This window comes from Notamacropus eugenii, chromosome 6, assembly GCF_028372415.1.
Source record: "Notamacropus eugenii isolate mMacEug1 chromosome 6, mMacEug1.pri_v2, whole genome shotgun sequence".
Taxonomy (NCBI): domain Eukaryota; kingdom Metazoa; phylum Chordata; class Mammalia; order Diprotodontia; family Macropodidae; genus Notamacropus; species Notamacropus eugenii.
In genome coordinates this window covers 29,610,669-29,629,499 of record NC_092877.1, presented here as the reverse complement: position 1 = coordinate 29,629,499, position 18,831 = coordinate 29,610,669, and the positions used below count along the sequence as shown (strand labels likewise).

General features: G+C 35.7%; 1 protein-coding gene across 2 annotated transcripts in view; it reads left to right on the top strand.

Annotated features, from left to right (window-relative positions):
* Nucleotides 1–18,831, top strand: part of PRMT3 (protein arginine methyltransferase 3) — a 149,627-nt gene that overhangs the window by 114,944 nt on the left and 15,852 nt on the right. For both annotated transcript variants that reach the window (XM_072619343.1, XM_072619344.1), the window contains 2 exons: nt 15,668–15,718; nt 15,914–16,001. In XM_072619343.1, coding sequence (XP_072475444.1) covers nt 15,668–15,718; nt 15,914–16,001 — 139 coding nt within the window. The remainder of the gene's footprint in view (nt 1–15,667; nt 15,719–15,913; nt 16,002–18,831) is intronic.

Here is an 18,831-nt window from a genome sequence, read left to right as displayed (position 1 = left end):
TTATACTTTCTAGCTACCTTGCAGTAATGAGTACTGTTATTAACATGTCAAGTGATAGTACTCTAAGCAGTTCTCAATTGCCTGCATGCTATCAAGCTCATTTGTGGATTTTCTACCAATAATTTTTATTACTAGGTTGGCTTCCTCCCTTTGCCCAGCACACTCTTGTTTTTATCTAGTAGGTGACCAGAAACATAAACTAATTTTGGATCATAGACTGCAGCTTTTGGACTGAAAGGGCCTTCAGGGATTATCTAATTGAACTTATTCGTTTTGCATGTTAGAGAACCAAGAACGACTTGCCCTGATTGCTCTTTGAATAGGATGGTAAGTAGTAGAGAATGACTTAACCTAGATTTTACTCTTGGGATGCTAAGTAGCTGAGATGAGTTTTGAATCCATGTTCTCTGACTCCAGATTGAGCATTTTGTCCATGAGACTACACTACCAACATTACCTTATCAGGAATAATTAATTCTTAATTAATTCAGTTAATAATTCAGGCATATCCATAGAGGATAAAAAGATCATATGACCAATCAAAGCTTGATATTAAAGGATCTGTTGTTTCAGTTGATCTTTTTTCACTAGTTTCCACCATTGATGATATGAACAATCAAGAAAGATTATTTTAAATTTTTATTTCATATTCTAGTTTTTCCTTTCATTGTTTAGAAACCACGTACTTGGCCATTACCCAAAGGCATATTATTAATGCATGTCATTCTTTGCCCTTGTATCTTTTCGGTTTGGCAATTTTATTCTTTTATGCTTTAAGGTTTAAAAAAATTCCAATTTTAAAGCTGAACGCAGTGAAGTATCTTATTTTAAAGTGATCTTTGTTCCTTGAGAAATGTCCTGGTTCTTATGTGTTCTTTTCATACATGAAACCTTTCTTATTGAAAACCTATCATCCATGAATCTTTTCAATATCTTAATGGTATAAATTACACTCTTCTGATCTGACTTAAAATATCCGTGTAAGGTATTTTCCTTGGCAATTTTCCTGCATTTTACATCTAGACAATTTGAACATTCTTTGCAACTAGGACTTTGTTGTTGCTTTCTGCAGATTTTCCTGACTAAAAGCTTGAGAGAAAATTTAAATCTTTTCAAATGAATTTAAGATTCTTTGTACTGTAACCATCTTAGCATTATAATGCCTTTGTTCCTCTGATTTTTTTAATCTTTTATAATTGAATCTTCAGGGATTGCACTTTTATTGTTTTGCCATTCTCTTAGTTGTATCCTTCGGGAAGGGAATTTTGGATTAGTAAAAATATCTGTCCTTAAGCAACAACATATATTTTTGTGTTTTATGTGTATTTTGCATTTATGTGTATTTTGGAATATGTAATAGCTATGTAAATTGATTGTGGTGATATACCTGACCTTCTTATCATGATCTAGCTGACAGTTAACTATACATACTTCTGCTCTCTGACCATAATCTTTATCTCCTTCCCACGAGAAACTTGGACTGCACCCCTCCCTAACCCTCCTAACACTGATAAATGACCTTTCACCTTATCTCCACACTATTTCTAGGGTTTCCTCACCCTTCTACTTACACATATTCTCTATGCTATTTCTGTCCTCTCTAATATGATTCTCCTTTATTTATTCTCCCTTCTTACATCCTTTGAAATTATAGACCTTTTCCCCTTCAAACAAATGTTATTATTTTGTCCAATTCTAAAAAGTATCCCCTTGATGGTTTGGTTTTTGTTTCCCTAAATTTGTATATTAAAGTTAGTATTATCATTTTTGTTTTATTGGCATGACCCATCCATGAGAACTAACTAATCCTTGTAGTTATTTGTAATTCTTTATTTCTTTGAAGGGTGATTTGTAATTATCTGTATGAGTCTTGAGTGCTTAGCAGACTGAATCCCAGATATTTTATAAAATATTTATATTTTATAAAATATAAAATTCATTTTAATGGTATTTTCCTTTTTAAAATTTTACTCCTGGATTTTATTATTGGTCTATAAAAATGCTGTTGATTATTTTATATCCTGTTGCTTTATTTAAGTTGTTAGTTGTTTCAGATAGTTTATTTGCTAATTCTCTGAAGTTTTCTAAGTAAGCCATCTTGTCAAGCAGCAAATAGAGATAATTTGTCTCCTCTTTGCTGGTGTTTTCTTTGTCTTTGATTTCTTTATTTTTATTTTATTGTTTTATTGTTTTCATTAAAATGTCTATAACTGTGTCAAATAATTATGAGAAGGGGGTATTCTTGCTCTGTGTATTGGGAAAGCTACTTTTTTATATTTCCCAAATGCAAATAATACTAGTTTTTTGTTTTAAATCTCTACTTTTTATCATATTAAATAGTGGCCCTTCTGGACTATGTTTCCTAGAGTTTTTAGCATAAATGAATACAGTTACTTGGCTTAGTTGGATAGAGCAGGTCTGGAAGACCTGAGTTCAAATGCAACCTCAAACACTAGCTTTGTCTCTACACAAGTCACTTAACCCGTGTTGCTTCCATTTTCTTATCACTATAATGGGGATAAAAACTAGCACCTATTTCCAGGATTGTTGTGAAGATCAAATGAAATAATATTGTGAAGCACTAGCCTAGGTACCCAGCACATAGTAAATACTATGTAAATGTCAGCTGTTATATTATCATTATTATCCTGTTTCCTACTAATTACCCTCATCCTTTAAAAAACAAAACAAAAATCTTCACTTGACCTTTCCATACCTTCAAGCCAATATTTGATATGCTCTTTATTCTCACAGTCAACTCCTATGCAATGTTGTTTCCACTTCCTTAAATCCCACTGATTCCTCAATGTTTTGCAACTCAAGTTAACAATTATGCTTTGCCAATATTTTGTTTTCATTGTCTACTGTGTTAAAAATAATATGTATAAATTAAAATAAAAACATGAAAAAATAGACTCTAATTTTGGATTTCTTAAGTCCTTTATAGACAAATAGACCCGTTGTATTGTTAGCACCTACTTTTTGCTTCTGAAACAAGGACAAAGTCACCCAGTGAAAAATGCAAATGTAAACGCTTTATTTACCTTTCATGGCAAAAGTTGATTATAGGTATTTTATTAAACAAAGAAAGACTTATTTTTCTTAATGTCAAACTTAATTTTTCATTTACTCCAGTTTCATCTATTTATTGCTTGAAAATATCTTTTGATTGTATTGACTATACAGAATTTGAAGATGATCTGTTATAGAAATTCCATAATATGGTTTTTTAGTTTTAGTTTACCTGATTATTTTGAATTCTGCTTCTGCTGTATCTTTCCCATTTATTCCATCTAATCTTTTAGCAGTGAGCCTACCCCAGTACAAGCCACCATTGCCAGGTGCTTTCACTATTGCAGTAACCTATCAACCAGTTTTTTCACCCCAACCCTCTTCCCTTTCCAGTCCATCTTTTTTTGCTTGTTATTTGTCTTTGAAACCCTTCAGTTCCTCACCTCCCTAATGAATAAGATTCATATTCCTTAATCTGGAATTTATGCCATTTTATGCTACTCTTATCTTTACAACCATATTTCATTCTACTTTGTACATATACTATAAACTCTAGCAAAAGTGAACTGCTGGCTACCTCCTTTATATTTCTCTTTTAATTCCCTACCTTGTTCTGTTGAATTTGAATTTCCTTCTACCTATCCTTTAAAAATTCAACCCAAATACCACTTTTTCCAAGAAATGTTTTCCCTCTCCCCAAAATAAAAAGTCTTATATTGTGCTTTCCACCTCTCTCTTATACTTCTTATATTGTATCATAGTTATTTAGGAGTTATGTCATGTGAGGCTATGAGCCCTATCAGAGTGAAGATCATGTTTTTTCCTAATCTTTGAATCCCACCTCATCCAGTGCTCAACACACAGTAGATGTTTAATATATTTTTAATTTAATTTAATTGATATGCTATTTACTAATATTTCTCTCATCCCTTGCCTTTGACTTTTGAGTATCAGAGCAATGATCTGTTTGTGTGTTAGTGGTGACTGAATCCTGAGCAACTCTTTTCCCAATTGTGTAATTTCCCCCAAGTCTTTGTTGTGCTATTTGCCTATTCACTTAAAAATAAATGGAAAACTTTCCCATCTGCTTTTGTAATTGCTACTAAGTAGACATCTTTGATGCTTGCTGTTAGCATTTAACAAATATTTGTTTATTTTTTTTCATTGTGGACACCATATGCTATAGGTTTCATATCCTTTTGTTTATTGTTAATGCCTACGTGTTCTTAAAGTTACTGATGATGAAAAATGAATTATTTCGAATTGGGTACAATGAAGAGAGGAGATCAACCAAAAGTAGCACCTACATGAGGTAGTCAAGAGGGAGCACGTCTTGATCCCCCTTGGCTGTGGTGGCAGAGATTCATGTCGTCACTTGCAGTGTCCAGAGTAGTGCAGGAGATGATGATTCTGGGAGAAGGAAACCTGCATGGGGAGGGAGAGGAAAAGGCATGTTTATTACCAAGTTGTCTGTGGATCAGTAGGTAGAGATTGTCTTTGGTGTGTTTAATGAACTCTATAAATATGAACACTATTACTCTAAAAGAAATCAGAATGCATAAAGGTGCTGCATGTAAATAAGAGGGTAACCCCTTGGAGAAGAAAACAACGAAGGCTGAAGAGTAATTTCCTCTTTAATTAAGATGCAGTACTCTACCTCTCACCTCTGTTTTTTGGAATCCCCTCCAGATTCCTTCAAAGCTCAGCTCCAGTACTATTCCCTGCATTAGACTCCTCATGATTTTCTTAGTTTTCAGTTTTTCCCCAAACTGCTTTGTTGTATATGTATATGTGTGTATATATACACACACACACACACATATACACATATATATGCCTACATTTACACACATGTATGTATAAGCATGTATGTATTTACTAATTGATATACCTGTTAGCCCTTGCCACTACCCCAACTGAATGTAAGTTCCTTGAGATCATGGATTATTTCATTTTTGTCTTTGCATCCTTACCATCTAGAACAGTGTCTGGCAATAGCAGGCAATTAATAGTTGCTTCTTGATTGATTGACTGAACAAGGAGGTTCTTCTAGCATGTTAGATTTATAAGAAAACAAAGGGGGGGGGGTGGAGCCAAGATGGCGGAGTCGAAAGACACACATAGGCAGGCTCTCCCCACACAGCCCATAAAATACTTGTAGAGAGGGACTCTTAACAAATTTTGGAGCAGCAGAAGTGGAGAACAACAGAGTGGAGGAGATTTCCAGCCCAGGGTGACCTGAAAGGCCCACAGGAAACGTCTGTTGCACAGGATGCGGAGCGGAGCCCAGCCTTGGGTGCGTGGCGTGGCTCTGGGAGGAGGACATCTCAGGGGCGGAATCTCCAGTCACAGTGGCGGTGAATCCCCAGTCATAGTAGCAGCAGTCCACAGATCCTTCAACCCACAGGCTCCAAAGGTCAGTGACAGGGTTTTTTCAGCTGACCGGGAAGGGAGAAGCGCCTTCCCATAGCTGTGGCCTCAGGCAGCGGCTGCAGAGGCCATATCAGCAGGTGGCAGCAGTTTCCACAGCAGCCTGTATAAGCTGCCCACATCCATTGTTGGATCGTAAAACCCCTGGGGGCACTGAGGAGCTGATTTTTATCTCACACTGAATGGTGGCCCTGCCCATGCAACTTATCTGAAAATCAGCCCTCAGTGCTGGCTTGGCACAACTGGAGGCCAGGTGACTGTGGAAAGGAAACTGCTAAGATTCTGGGCACAAAAATCTCTCCTGCTCCCAGACCAGTGTACATGCTTGATTATGCCACCTTAGAGGAACTGAGATCTTACAGATTCCCAGAGTATACCCTATTCTTGACAAAGGACCCAAAAGTCAAGTAACTGGTTGGAAAAATGCCCCAAAAAGGGGAAAAAAATAAGACTATAGAAAGTTACTTTCTTGGTGAACAGATATCTTCTCCCATCCTTTCTGATGAGGAAGAACAGTGCTTACCATCAGGGAAAGACATAAAAGTCAAGGCCTCTATATCCCAAACATCCAAAATAAATATTCAATGGTCTCAGGCCATGGAAGAGCTCAAAAAGGATTTTGAAAATCAAGTAAGAGAGGTAGAGGAGAAACTGGAAAGAGAAATGAGAGAGATGCAAGAAAAACATGAAAAGCGGGTCAACACCTTACTAAAGGAGAGCCAAAAAAATGCTGAAGAAAATAACACCTTGAAAAATAGGCTAACTCAATTGGCAAAAGAGGTTCAAAAAGCCAATGAGGAGAAGAATGCTTTCAAAAGCAGAATTAGCCAAATGGAAAAGGAGGTTCAAAAGCTCACTGAAGAAAATAGTTCTTTTAAAATTAGAATGGAACAGATGGAGGCTAATGACTTTATGAGAAACCAAGAAATCACATAACAAAACCAAAAGAATGAAAAAATGGAAGATAATGTGAAATATCTCATTGGAAAAACAACTGACCTGGAAAATAGATCCAGGAGAGACAATTTAAAAATTATGGGCCTACCTGAAAGCCATGATCAAAAAAAAAGCCTAGACATCATCTTTCATGAAATTATCAAGGAAAACTGCCCTGATATTCTAGAACCAGGGGGCAAAATAAATATTGAAAGAATCCACTGATCACTTCCTGAAAGAGATCCAAAAAGAGAAACTCCTAGGAACATTTTGGCAAAATTCCAGAGTTCCCTGGTCAAGGAGAAAATATTGCAAGCAGCTAGAAAGAAACAATTCAAGTATTGTAGAAATACAATCAGGATGTAGCAGCTTCTACATTAAGGGACCAAAGGGCGTGGAATATTATATTCCAAAAGTCAAAGGAACTAAGACTAAAACCAAGAATCACCTACCTAGCAAAACTGAGTATAATACTTCAGGGGAAAAAATGGTCTTTCAATGAAATCGAGGACTTTCGAGCATTCTTGATGAAAAGACAAGAGCTGAAAAGAAAATTTGACTTTCAAACACAAGAATCAAGAAAAGCATGAAAAGGTAAACAGCAAAGAGAAACCATAAGGCACTTACTAAAGTTGAACTATTTACATTCATACATGGAAAGACAATATTTGTAACTCTTGAAACTTTGTTCACTATCTGGGTAGTTGGTGGGATTACACACACACACACACACATACACACAGAGCACAGGGTAAATAGAATAGGATGGGATCATATCTTAAAAAAATGAAATTAAGGGGTGAGAGAGAAATATATTGGGAGGAGAAAGGGAGAAAGGGAGAAATGGAATGGGGCAAATTATCTCTCATAAAAGAGACAAGTAAAAGACTTTTCAGTGGAGAGAAAGGGGGGGGTGAGAGAAAAAGCATGAAGCTTACTGTCATCACATTCTGCTAAAGGAAGGAATAAAATGCACGCTCATTTTGGTATGAAAACCTATCTTACAATACAGGAAAGTGGGGGAGAAGGGGATAAGCAGGGTGGGGGGGATAATGGAAAGGAGGGCAGTGGGAGGAGGGAGCAATTAGAAGTCAACATTCTTGGGGATAGGCTCAAAAGAGGAAATAGAAGAAATGGTGGACAGGATAGGATATAGAGAAATATAGTTAGTCTTACACAACACGACTATTACTGAAGTCATTTGCAAAACGACACAGATATGGCCTATATTGAATTGCCTGCCTTCCCAAAGGGAATGGGTGGGGAGGAAGGGATGAAGAGAAGTTGAAACTCAAAGCTTTAGGAACAGCTGTTGAGTATTGTTCTTGCATACAACTAGGAAATGAGAAATACAGGTAATGGGGATAGAAATTTATCTTGCCCTACAGGACAAAAGAGAAGATGGGGATAAGAGAAGGGACGGATGTTAGAAGGGAGGGCAGATTGGTGATAGGGTTTTGGGGTGGGGGGAGGGGAGAAATGGAGAGAAAATTTGAAACCCAAAATTTTGTGGAAATCAATGTTGAAAACTTAAATAAATTTAAAGTTAAAAAAATGTAGTTTCATAATGAAACATTAAAGAATATATGTCAAATCTTGTGAGCACAATGTCAAACAAGTAACTGCAGAAAAAGAAAGCTATATTGTAAATTAAAAGTTTATAGATGTAAAAGAAAAAAAAAGAAAACATATTAAAGAATAAGTTTTTTGCTAGAGGTGTAGAAGGAATTGAGAGATCTGTGTCCGTAGAGAAGTCAGTCGAAATCATGTTCCCTTCCAACCAAGTGACCAGGCACTGTAATTGAAGGAAAATCCTAAGGTCCTTTTCAGCTCAAAAATTTTATTAATGTACTTTGAAGTCCCATTTTTATTTCCTTAGAGTTACCATGTTGGATATTGTTAGTCTACAGTGACAGTGTTTGCGCATGACCATACTCTTTCAGGATTGTTTTGTAAAACAGTAATTCAGTAGCTTTACTTCGTAAGTAAAGAAATAGACACACTTTGGAAAAGAACTGAGTATTATAAAAGATTTAGAAAAAAAAATAAGTCCATGCATTTGAAAAAAAATGTTAGTGGTCCAGATATTTAGTCCTACTTACCTGGATAATGCTATTGCTTTCTGTTGCTGTCTGACAAAAGGTTGTAAAAGATGCTGATTTTTCTGCTAGTGTGTTAAGATTTAATCCCCAAAGGCCAGGGATTGAATTTTGTTTGGACTCTGTATTAATGTACAAAATCCAGTAAATGTTATATTCTCAACGAATTAAGCATAGAACACAAATTAACTTTATAATAATTTTCAATAATCAGTGTACTTTAACATATTTTATACACTTTAATTACTACTTCTTTTTTAAAAATACATTATTTTCCCACTAACCAAAATGGTGACAGCATAATTAGTTTTTTTTCTTAAAACCACAGAAGTCAGAGCAAATATATGAACTAAAAATGTTGAATTTTGTTAAAGACTCTTTTTTGTACTACCACATGAACTCTCTTAGTTACTTTTTACTATTGGTTTTTCCCCTTTCACTTGGAGTTTTAATTGTTTCAGAGTTTTCACTACTTCTGTTTATGGTGTTTCTACTTCAGTTTAGAAATTACATTTTTATGTCATTTCCTGACATTTAAAATATTTTTATTCTGAACTTTGAATCATAGATTTAGAGTTAAAAAGGATCTTTATAGGCTACCTGTTTCTACCTCCTTATTTTACATTGGAGGAAACTGAATTCCAGAGAAATTAATAAGCACAAGGTCCCTCAAGCAGAGTGAGAACTTGACTTCAGGTCCTTTATTTCCCAGCCCACCTCTCCACACTGTGCTGTCTCCATGAGAATATAAAGAAATAGATGAGGCTGTGCTGGCAACAAACTCTTCTGGGGATTGATTTCAGGAGGAGAAAGCAGCCCCTCTTTTCCTTGCAAAACTATATTGCCATTTTCTTCATAGCACTGGCTCACTACATTTATTCATACACAGACCACTTAATCAGCACATGTGTACTGGATAACTAGGATTTGTTTTGCCTATCTTTTCATAAGAAACATAAAATGGCATTTATACATTGAAAGGCTTCAGAACTTACCAAACTGTGACTCCTGATCAGCTGGAAAGCTTGCCTCCTCCCCTTCAATAAAAATGTAATCTATTCTTGATATAGAAGAAGAAAGGCACTTTTAGACATGAAGAATGAGTTGATTTATTTGTCTTATTTGTCACTTGATTTGTTATTTGATTCGCCTGGTGAACAGTGAAGGGGGAAAGAGTCATTGGGAAGTGATGACAGCAGTATAAAGAAGATATTAGTAAAAGTTTTTTAATAGCAGTTAACAAAGCAGTAAATCTAAAAGATGCCGAAGTTCAAACTCCAGAGCATCTATATGTGGTTCCATTTTTATAGAAGAGGTTTTTGTGTTGTCAGCGAAATCTTGACTTAGAAAAATAGCTTTTAGATAAAAAAAGAGATTATATGGCTTCTCATAATGACATTCTCCATTTTTGTCATTGAATAACATATGAGAACATTGTCAACAGAACTCATATTTGAATTGTCTTTTTCTTGACCAGACTATAGCATTTCCTGCCTTTCTAAAGATATCCTGTCACTGTAATCACATCTTGGAGGGCCAAACTAAAATAATGTTGATACAGACCTATTTATCTGTCAATAGCCAGGAGTCAGAAAGAATAGGATTCCAGCAAGTCCTGCCTTGCTCACATACTTGCTGGATGACCTCGGCAAGTCACTTAAACCTGTTCGTGCTCCCAGGCAGTTTTTCAATGGATGTATGACTTAGATATTAAAAAATTACATCATAAATTATTTAGAGAAGCAAGAAAGAAAATAACCTTTTTGAACCTGTGTGTAGAGAGGGAGAGTCAGTGGCCAAATAATTCTAGAGAGGATCACAGAAGATAAACTGGACAATTTCCCAAAACATTTAAAATTAGAAATAGTTGAAAAAAAATTTATGCTGCAAATTTTTCTGATAATGGTCTTCTAAGATATTAAAAAAACTGAAATATATAGGAATAAGAGCTTATCCCCAGTAAATGAAAGGATCAAAGAATATAAATAGGCAGTTCTCCAAGGAAGGCATCTAAGCGATCAATAGCCATATTAAGAAAAATGCTCCAAGCCACTCATAATTAGAAGAATGCAAGTTAAACAACTCTGAAATACCACCTTTCATCGTACAGATTGACCAAGATACCAAAAAAGAAAAGTGACGGTTGGGAAGTCTTTGGGAAACCAACACACTAAAGCCCTGTGAGTGGACCTATGAATTGGTCTAACCCTTCTAGAAAGCATGGAGCTGTTCCAGTAGGTCACCAAAGCATCTGTTGTCTCACCCAGTTACCTCGACTTCCCATTCAGAACAAAATAAATAAAAACAAAATCTTTGCAACAGAAATGCGTGGGCAGCAAAGCCAGTTCCCATGTTGTCTGTGTCCAGCTCTCCTCCGGCATCGAGTCCATAACCTTCCCATCAGAACGCGGATGGCATCGTTTATCAGTCCTCGAAATCATGCTGTTCAGATTGGTTTGTTTGTCTTTACAGTCGTTTTGTTATTGTGATAAATTGTTCTCTTGGTTCTACTCATGTGACTGCGTTATTCCATGCAGTTCTTCTTAGATTTCTTTAAAACTGTACCTTTCATGAATTCTTAAAGCACAATAATATTCCACCACATTCACATGCCATAAAAATTTGTTAAGCTATTTCCCATTTGATGCCCCACCTCTCCCAGTTTCCAGTTCTTTTCCACTACAAAAAGAGCTGATAAAAGTAAACACTTTTGTACATAGGAGTCCTTTTTCTCTTTCATTTCTTAGGGGCATACCTTATAGCCAGATCAAAGTGGTAAGTGACTTTTTAGATATGGTGAAAATTTCTTTCTAGAATAGTTAGACTAATTCAAAGCGACAAGTGCATTACTGTGCTTGTTTTCCTGCAGTTCTAATATTTGTCATTTTCCCTTTTTTTTTTTGTCATCTTGGCCAGTCTAATGAATGTGAAGTGGAACATGAGAGATGCTTTAATTTTCATTTCTTCAGCTAGTATTATTATTAGTTGGAACATTTTTTTCAGATGGCTATTGAAAGCTTGGATTTCTTTCTTTAAAAATTGCCTGTTCATATGCTTTGGCCATTTATCTATTGGAGAATGATTCTCTTAGTCTTATAGATTTGATCAATTCCTTAAATGTCTAAGAAAAAAGATTTATCAAAGAAAACTTGTTTCAAAGAATTTATTTCCCAGTTAACTGTTTCCCTCTAATTTTAACTGTGTTGGGTTTATTTGTTATAATTTATAAAATAAAAACTTTAGTTATAATTTATAAAATAAAAACTGTCCATTTTATCTTCTAGGGCCCCTTCTTTTCTTTGTTTGATCATAAACTCTTCCCCTATCCATAGACTTGAAAGGAAGTCTCTTCTTTATTTATCTGAATTGTTTATAATGTCTATCCAAGTCACATATCCATTTTAAGTTCCTAATGACATATAATGTATAGTGTTCATCTAAACCAGGGGTGGTAAACGTCCAACCTCAAAGCCACATATGACCTTCTAGATCCTCCTGTGTGGCCCTTTGGCTCCAAACTTCACAGAACAAATCCTTTTGCCACAGGCAGGTTCCCCAGCCCTGATCTAAATCTAATCTCTATCAATCTGCTTTCAAGTTTTGCGAGCAGTAGTTATTTTGAACAAAATTTCTCTTTCTATTTTTTCCTGCTGGATTTTGTTGATAATATATAGGAATGCGGATGACTTCTGTGAATTTGTTTTGCATCCTGCAACTTTGCTGAATGTATGGCCAGATTTTTAATATTTATTTGCCTCCCATAGTTCAGTAAGTAAAGTAACCTATCATCTGCAAAACACAATCATTTTGTTTCCTTTTTGGTCTGTGTATTTACTCAATTTTTTTTTCTCACTGTAGCTAGCATTTCTAACATGTCAAGTAGTACTGGTGACAATGGCTGTCCTTACTTTACCTCTGATCTTATTGGAAAGACTTTGAGTCTATCCCCCTTCTACATAATGCTGGCTGGGGTTTTAGACTGATGATACTTGCCATATGAAGAAAAGGTCCTTTTAATTCAATGTTGACATTATATTTAATAGGGTGCTACGTTTTCCAAAACTTTTTTTTTGCATCTGTTGATGAGAGCATCCGTTTGTTGTTATTGTTGTTGATGTGGTCTGTTATGTTTATAGTATTCCTAATATTGAATCAGCCCTAATTCTTGGTACACCTGGCTGTAGAATTGGTTCTTTTTTACTTAATTGGTGTAGCTTCTTTGCTAATATTTTGTTGAAGATTTTGGTGCTGATGTTCATTAGAGATACTGGTGTATTGTTTTCTTTTGGTTTTGACTTTCTCAAATCTAAGTATTAAGACCATCTTTGTCCTTTTTTCTATTTTTACAAATATTTATGTAATATTGAATTATTTGTTCTTTGAGTACTTGATAAAATTTGCTTGTAAATTATCTAGTTTTTGTATTTGGGAGTTCCTTGCTTGTTAAACTTTCTAAAATTAAGATTGATTGGGTTAAATTTCTGTTTTATGGTTGCTAAATTTGGTATGAAAACCTATTTTGCACTACAGGAAAGTAGGGGAGAAGGGGACAAGAGGGGTGGGGGGGCAAATGGGAGAAGGGAGTATCTAGAAGTAAACACTTTTAGGAAGGGACAAGGTCAAATGAGAGAAAAAAAGGCAGGGGGACAGGGTAGAATAGAGGGCAACATAGTTAGTATTACACAACATGACTATTATGGAAGTCTTTTGCAAAACGACACATATATAGCCTATATTGAATTGCTTGCCTTCTCAGTGGGGATGGGTAGGGAGGGAGGGAGGGAGAGAAGTTGGAATTCAAAGTATTAGAAACGAACGTTGAGAATTATTATTGCATATAACTGGGAAATTAGAAATACAGGTTATTTCTATACAGGGTATAGAAATTTATCTTGCCCTACAAGAAAAGAGAGAAGAGGTGGATAAGGGAAGGGTGGGATGTGATAGAAAGGAGGGTACATTAAGGGAAGGGATAATCAGAATGCAAGGTATTATGGAGTAGGAAAGGGGAGGGATGGGAAGAAAAATTGGAACTCAAAATTTTGTGGAAATGAATGTCAAAATCTAAAAATAAATAAAGGTCCCTAAGATCTGAAAAAAAATTTCTGTTGTTTCAATCTGAACTTTTTATATTTTTGCACATATTCATTTATAAAATTGTCAATTTTATTGACATATAGTTGAACTCCATAGCTTTTAATCCTTTACTTTTTCACTTGTGAATTCACATTTTTCGTTTTTAATACTAGTCATTTGGTTTTCTTTTTAGCTAATGGACATTTTTTACTTGCAGTCTTGTTAATATCTTCTTTCAGCCAAAAAACTTCCAATTTGGTATTTATTTTTTTTTTATTTAATGATTTTTATGGGAGGGGGGTGTTTGCCCAATATATTTTTTCACCTTTTTTGATGACGAAAGTTTTTCAAGCAGTGTGTTTTCCCTTAAAGCCTTCTTTTGGCTGTGTCCCACAGTTTGTAAAATGCTGTTCCATTGCTATCATTTCACTTGATGAAATGACCTGTTGTTTCCCTGATTTGTTCTCTGAATGACCGACTCTTTAGAATTGAGGTAATCTCCAAGTACTTTTAATCCTTTCTTCAGTAGTCCTTTACCTTTATTTAATGTAACTTGTTATGTTTTCAGTAAAGAATATATTTAATATTTCTACTTCCTGCATTTTTCTGGGAGTTTTATGCCCTAATCCATGCTGCAAAATAGATGTTCTCCTTCCTGTTCCCATTCCAGGATAGTAATCTATCATATCTAATGTTTCTAAAATTCTCTTTAGGTTCTTCTTTTGTTTTGGTCAGTTTTTTGTTTGTTTGTTTGGATCATTTAGGTCTAAAATGGGTGGGTACATTGGGGTCACAGTTTTACTGTCTGTTTTTCTTTGTTATTTGTCAGGTTTTTCCTTTAAAGTAGATTCTCTCCCATTCAGTCCCTACATTACATACTGATATTAATTGCATTGTCTGTGGTTCCTTTCAGCATAATGTAGTTTCCTTTCTTTGATCTCTCTGTCAAGTCTCTTTGCACTGTTACTTGTCTAAAATCATGATTGGTACACCCCTGCTTTTGGAACTTCAGTAGAAGAATAATAGGTTTTGCTTTAGTTTTTTAATTCTTTGTAAATCTTCATGTTTTCATATGGTTTTTGTAAAAATGATATTTTTCTACTTCTTAACCACCTCTTCCATTTTATGAGTGAGTTCATCCTTCTCACATTTATAGTTGTGATTATTGTGCATTTTCTTCCACCTTATTCTCTTACACTTCTTTCTTCCTTCCTTCTCTGCCCTCCACCCTGGGGCAAGGAAGGAAGGGTATGCTCAGTACTTGGTGCAGTTTCTACAGCCCTACCATCCCTCCTTGGGGCTCACCCAAACCCCAGGCCAGGTTTTTACCCTTTTTATTTCTCTTTTAAAACTCCTGATAATAGAATTGGTTTTGCAGATAATCCCTCTCTGAATTGACCATCTCTCTTATTCTTCCTTTCCCTCATTCCTTGTTCCCTTATTTCCCTCTTCAGGTGAATTTATTTCTATAGCAGACTCTTGTGTATGCGCTTTAACTTGTTCAGATAAAAATAAGGTGGAAGTGTTACCTATTTCACCCACTCCTTCCACCTCTTTTGAGTAGTACAATCTTTTACTTTTTCACTTATGTCTTGTATAGACTAATTCTTAGGTGAAATCATTCTTCCTGGATCTTAGTTGGAGTAGTTGTGGAAGAAACATGCCCAGTACTGCTCCTCCTCCATCTTTCCTAGTCAAGTCACTAAACTGTGCATACCTTTGGACCAAGCAGTTACTACTGGGCCTGTTCATGTCAAGGAAAGAGGGAAAACAGGATCCATACATGCAAAATATTGAATAGTAAAGTTGACACCAGTAGTATTGTGGAACTAAAAGTGTCATTTCACCTGTATTGTATCAAACAAACTTTTGTGAGCTAGTATGGGAAAATATATTGTGAGAAGGAAATGCAATGAAGAAGGGTAGCTCTTTTGCTTGTAGAAGGAATATCAGGTACTTGTTACATTGTAAAAAGGGAATACAACTTGGGAAATGCATCTCTTTGTTCCATGATTTGGGAAGAGATTCTCTACCAAAAAAAGGACTAAATAATCATTAATATTTCAATATGATGATCTAGTTATTTTTGATGTTCCTTCTTTCTTTTTTTACAGGCAGTTGCTGGCTACTTTGATATCCTTTTTGAGAAGAACTGCCACAAAAAAGTAAGTATGGAGATTATATAATGAGTTCATTTTATTAAATGTCCTTTTTTCTGTCTGGAGTTTGCCTCCTTGTTGATACATATTTAATCATATTTTGCCATTGCAAGCATTTGCTCTATGTTTGGTATTTATTAATGTAGCATGACATTAAAAGTCTTGTACTCAATCAGTTACTTTTGAACTCTGCCTCTATAGGTGTTATTCTCTACGGGTCCCCACGCTACTCAAACTCACTGGAAACAAACAATATTTCTGCTTGAGAAGCCATTTTCTGTTAAAGCAGGTAAGAAGAAAAGTAGAGTTGAGAAGAGTTCAGATTTAGATAGCAGTATTCCATCCCATAGACACTTATTTAGTACCTTTGATATTCAAGGTACCAAGGTGCTATGTTGTGGTAACTGTAGGTGTTTCAGTAAACTGAAGTGAGTTTTTAAAAAGTTGGCATGTCTGAAGGAAAAAAAAAATAGACGTTCTTCTTTACTTAATATTTAAGTATTTCATAATATCCCATATTGATGAATAGCTATCTGTTCTGTTCTAATAAATGAATTAGAAAGATTACATTATTTTTCCAATATAAGAGGAATGTGAGGTTAAAATGGCCCAATTTCTGACTGTCAGCCTTTTATAAAGTAGAAATATTAAGAATATGCATTGATTAAATATTTTAGTCCATTTCTTTTTCCAACACAGATATGTTTGACACAATATAAAACTCTTTAAAATAGTCCACATTATATATGGATTATATCTTCTTTATAAATGTCAGGCGCAGTATAAAAATCCTTCTCCTGAGATCAAGTCCCAGCTCTGCTTCTTACTACCTCTTCATGAAGTAGCAATGGGAAGTTAGTGCAGAGAGTAAGCTGGAACCAGATTGTGAAAGGCTTTAAGTGACTTAAGAAGTTTCTGTTTTATTTGAGAAGTAGTAAGGAGCCAGTTGAGCATTTTAAATAGAAGATTGGCCTAGTCAGATCTGTGACTTAGGAAACTTGCTCTCCCAAAATCTTAGGGATGGATCGGTCTCTTCTCAGCCTTCCTGTACTCTCCTATTTGAAAGGCTAAGGTGTTTTCCATTTCTGCCTCAAAAAAATAAGATCCAGAATGGAATTTCCTCATCAGTTATTACATCTTTTTATTTAACGAAGTCAATAAAATTTTGGCTGTTTTCCTTTTAGCATTGAGAAATCTATGGTAGATTTGCAGGAAATTAAAATCTCCCATTATTACTCTGTCATGCCTCTGTTTCCCAAACACCTTGAGGGAGGATGGAGTCAAGAAAACTGTTAAAATCTTGCTTCACTTATCTGCTTGCTATGTGACCCTAAGCAAGTCACTTAATCTCTGTCTTCCTCACTTTGTTCTCTTGTAAAATGGGGATGATAATAGTAACACCTTTCTCTCTGAGGATCAAATGAGATAATGTTTGTAAAGCACTTAGCTCAGTGCCTGGCGCCTGTAAGCACTATATAAAAGCTTATTCCCTTCCCACACTTTCTCTCTCCTAGAATTCCAGAGCTGTTACTTTCCTCACTTTTTCAGTATATATCAACACCTTAAGAACCACACTTGGCTTCGATTTAATTCCCTTTTCTGATCTCCAACTTTCTCATTAATTTGTTTTACTTGCCTAGTAATCATAATTTATAGTGTTTGAAAATTTGCAAAGCACTTAAATCAGTAACAGTTTATTAAGTGCCTACTATGTGCCAGGAACTGTGCTAAGTACTTTATAAATATGGTGTCATGCTGTTCACACAGCTGCAATGTGAGGCAGATGCTGTCATTATCCCCAGTTTACAAGTGAAGAAGCTGAGGTAGGCAGCAGCCAGAGGGCTCGTCCAGGATCAGAGTCTTCCCAGCTCTGCTCTCTTTCTTGAGCCTCTATCTTACTCTGCTCCACCAACTGACATGCTCTTCCTTCTTCTTGAATTCACTTTCTTGTGCTTTCCTTTAATCCATCTTTTCTTTTTACTCGGTCCTTGAGTCTTCTTTCAACTTCTCCTCAAGTTCTCCAGAGGTTTTCCACCCTAAATTAAACCTTTTTATCCAATTATATCATCCTCCAAGGGCACAATTTCTAATTTTTCATCCCAACTCCCATACTGTCTTCTCTCTTGGAAACAGAAAATAGAAAATTAACATGGATGAGATACTTTTAACTATGAGACTTGATTTCTTCATCTGTTCAGGGAGAATAATTGCTGACTGCCTGTTTTCCCACATTGTTGTGAGGAATTAGCTTTCTAACTTGTAAAGCTGCATGTGAGCTTCTGCTGTTTGTTTAATGTATAGAAGGCAATGGGAGAACAGGTCCAACATCAGGCACATAGAACGGCGAGTCAGCAGCACAGAGGAGATTGAGGGAAGTTACAGGAAGGAACGAACTCTTACATGGAAAGGATTTAAAAGAAATGTCAGTGTGAGGCCAAGAACTGAATGAGCCTTGAAAATGGCCCATATTTTAGGTTAACTAGAGGAGACAGGTGATAAATAGATGAGTAGAAGGGAAGGATTAACTGTGGCATCTTGGTCTAATCTGACCCTGTCCCTGGGCCAGAGAATTTAGAGAACAATATGCTGGTTCCAGGGCTAGCCAAGTGGGTTGAGTTTGGCCTTGATCATGACGAGAAACCTGATTTGAGCAGTGTTGGTCTTCCTTTAAGCTGATTGGCTGTTCTATCAGTCAGTCAACAACCATTTGTCAAATGCTCACCCGTGCCAGACGTAGGATCTCTTTACTCCTTATGAGAAATTGAATTTCTCATAAATGAAGCTCATTTCTTGTAAGTGTTGATTCTATTAAGCAGTTTTGGTGGATACTTTTTGCCTCCTTAAACACGGTAGTGAAGCATGTATAGGAGGCCATTCATATTGTTTTAAATTGAATTGAATTGTACTTTGCCATAGTACAGTTATTCTTCTACAAATGCCTGAGATTTGTATGGTTGTTTCTTCTCATATCAGGTGCTCTGGAAGTCATTGTTATAGTCACCCAAAGCCTGTCATGCATTATTTCCTGGTTGTTATTCAGTCATTTTTCAGTTGTGTCCAACTCTTTCTGACCCCATTCAGGGTTTTCTTGGCAAAGATACTGGAGTGGTTTACCATTT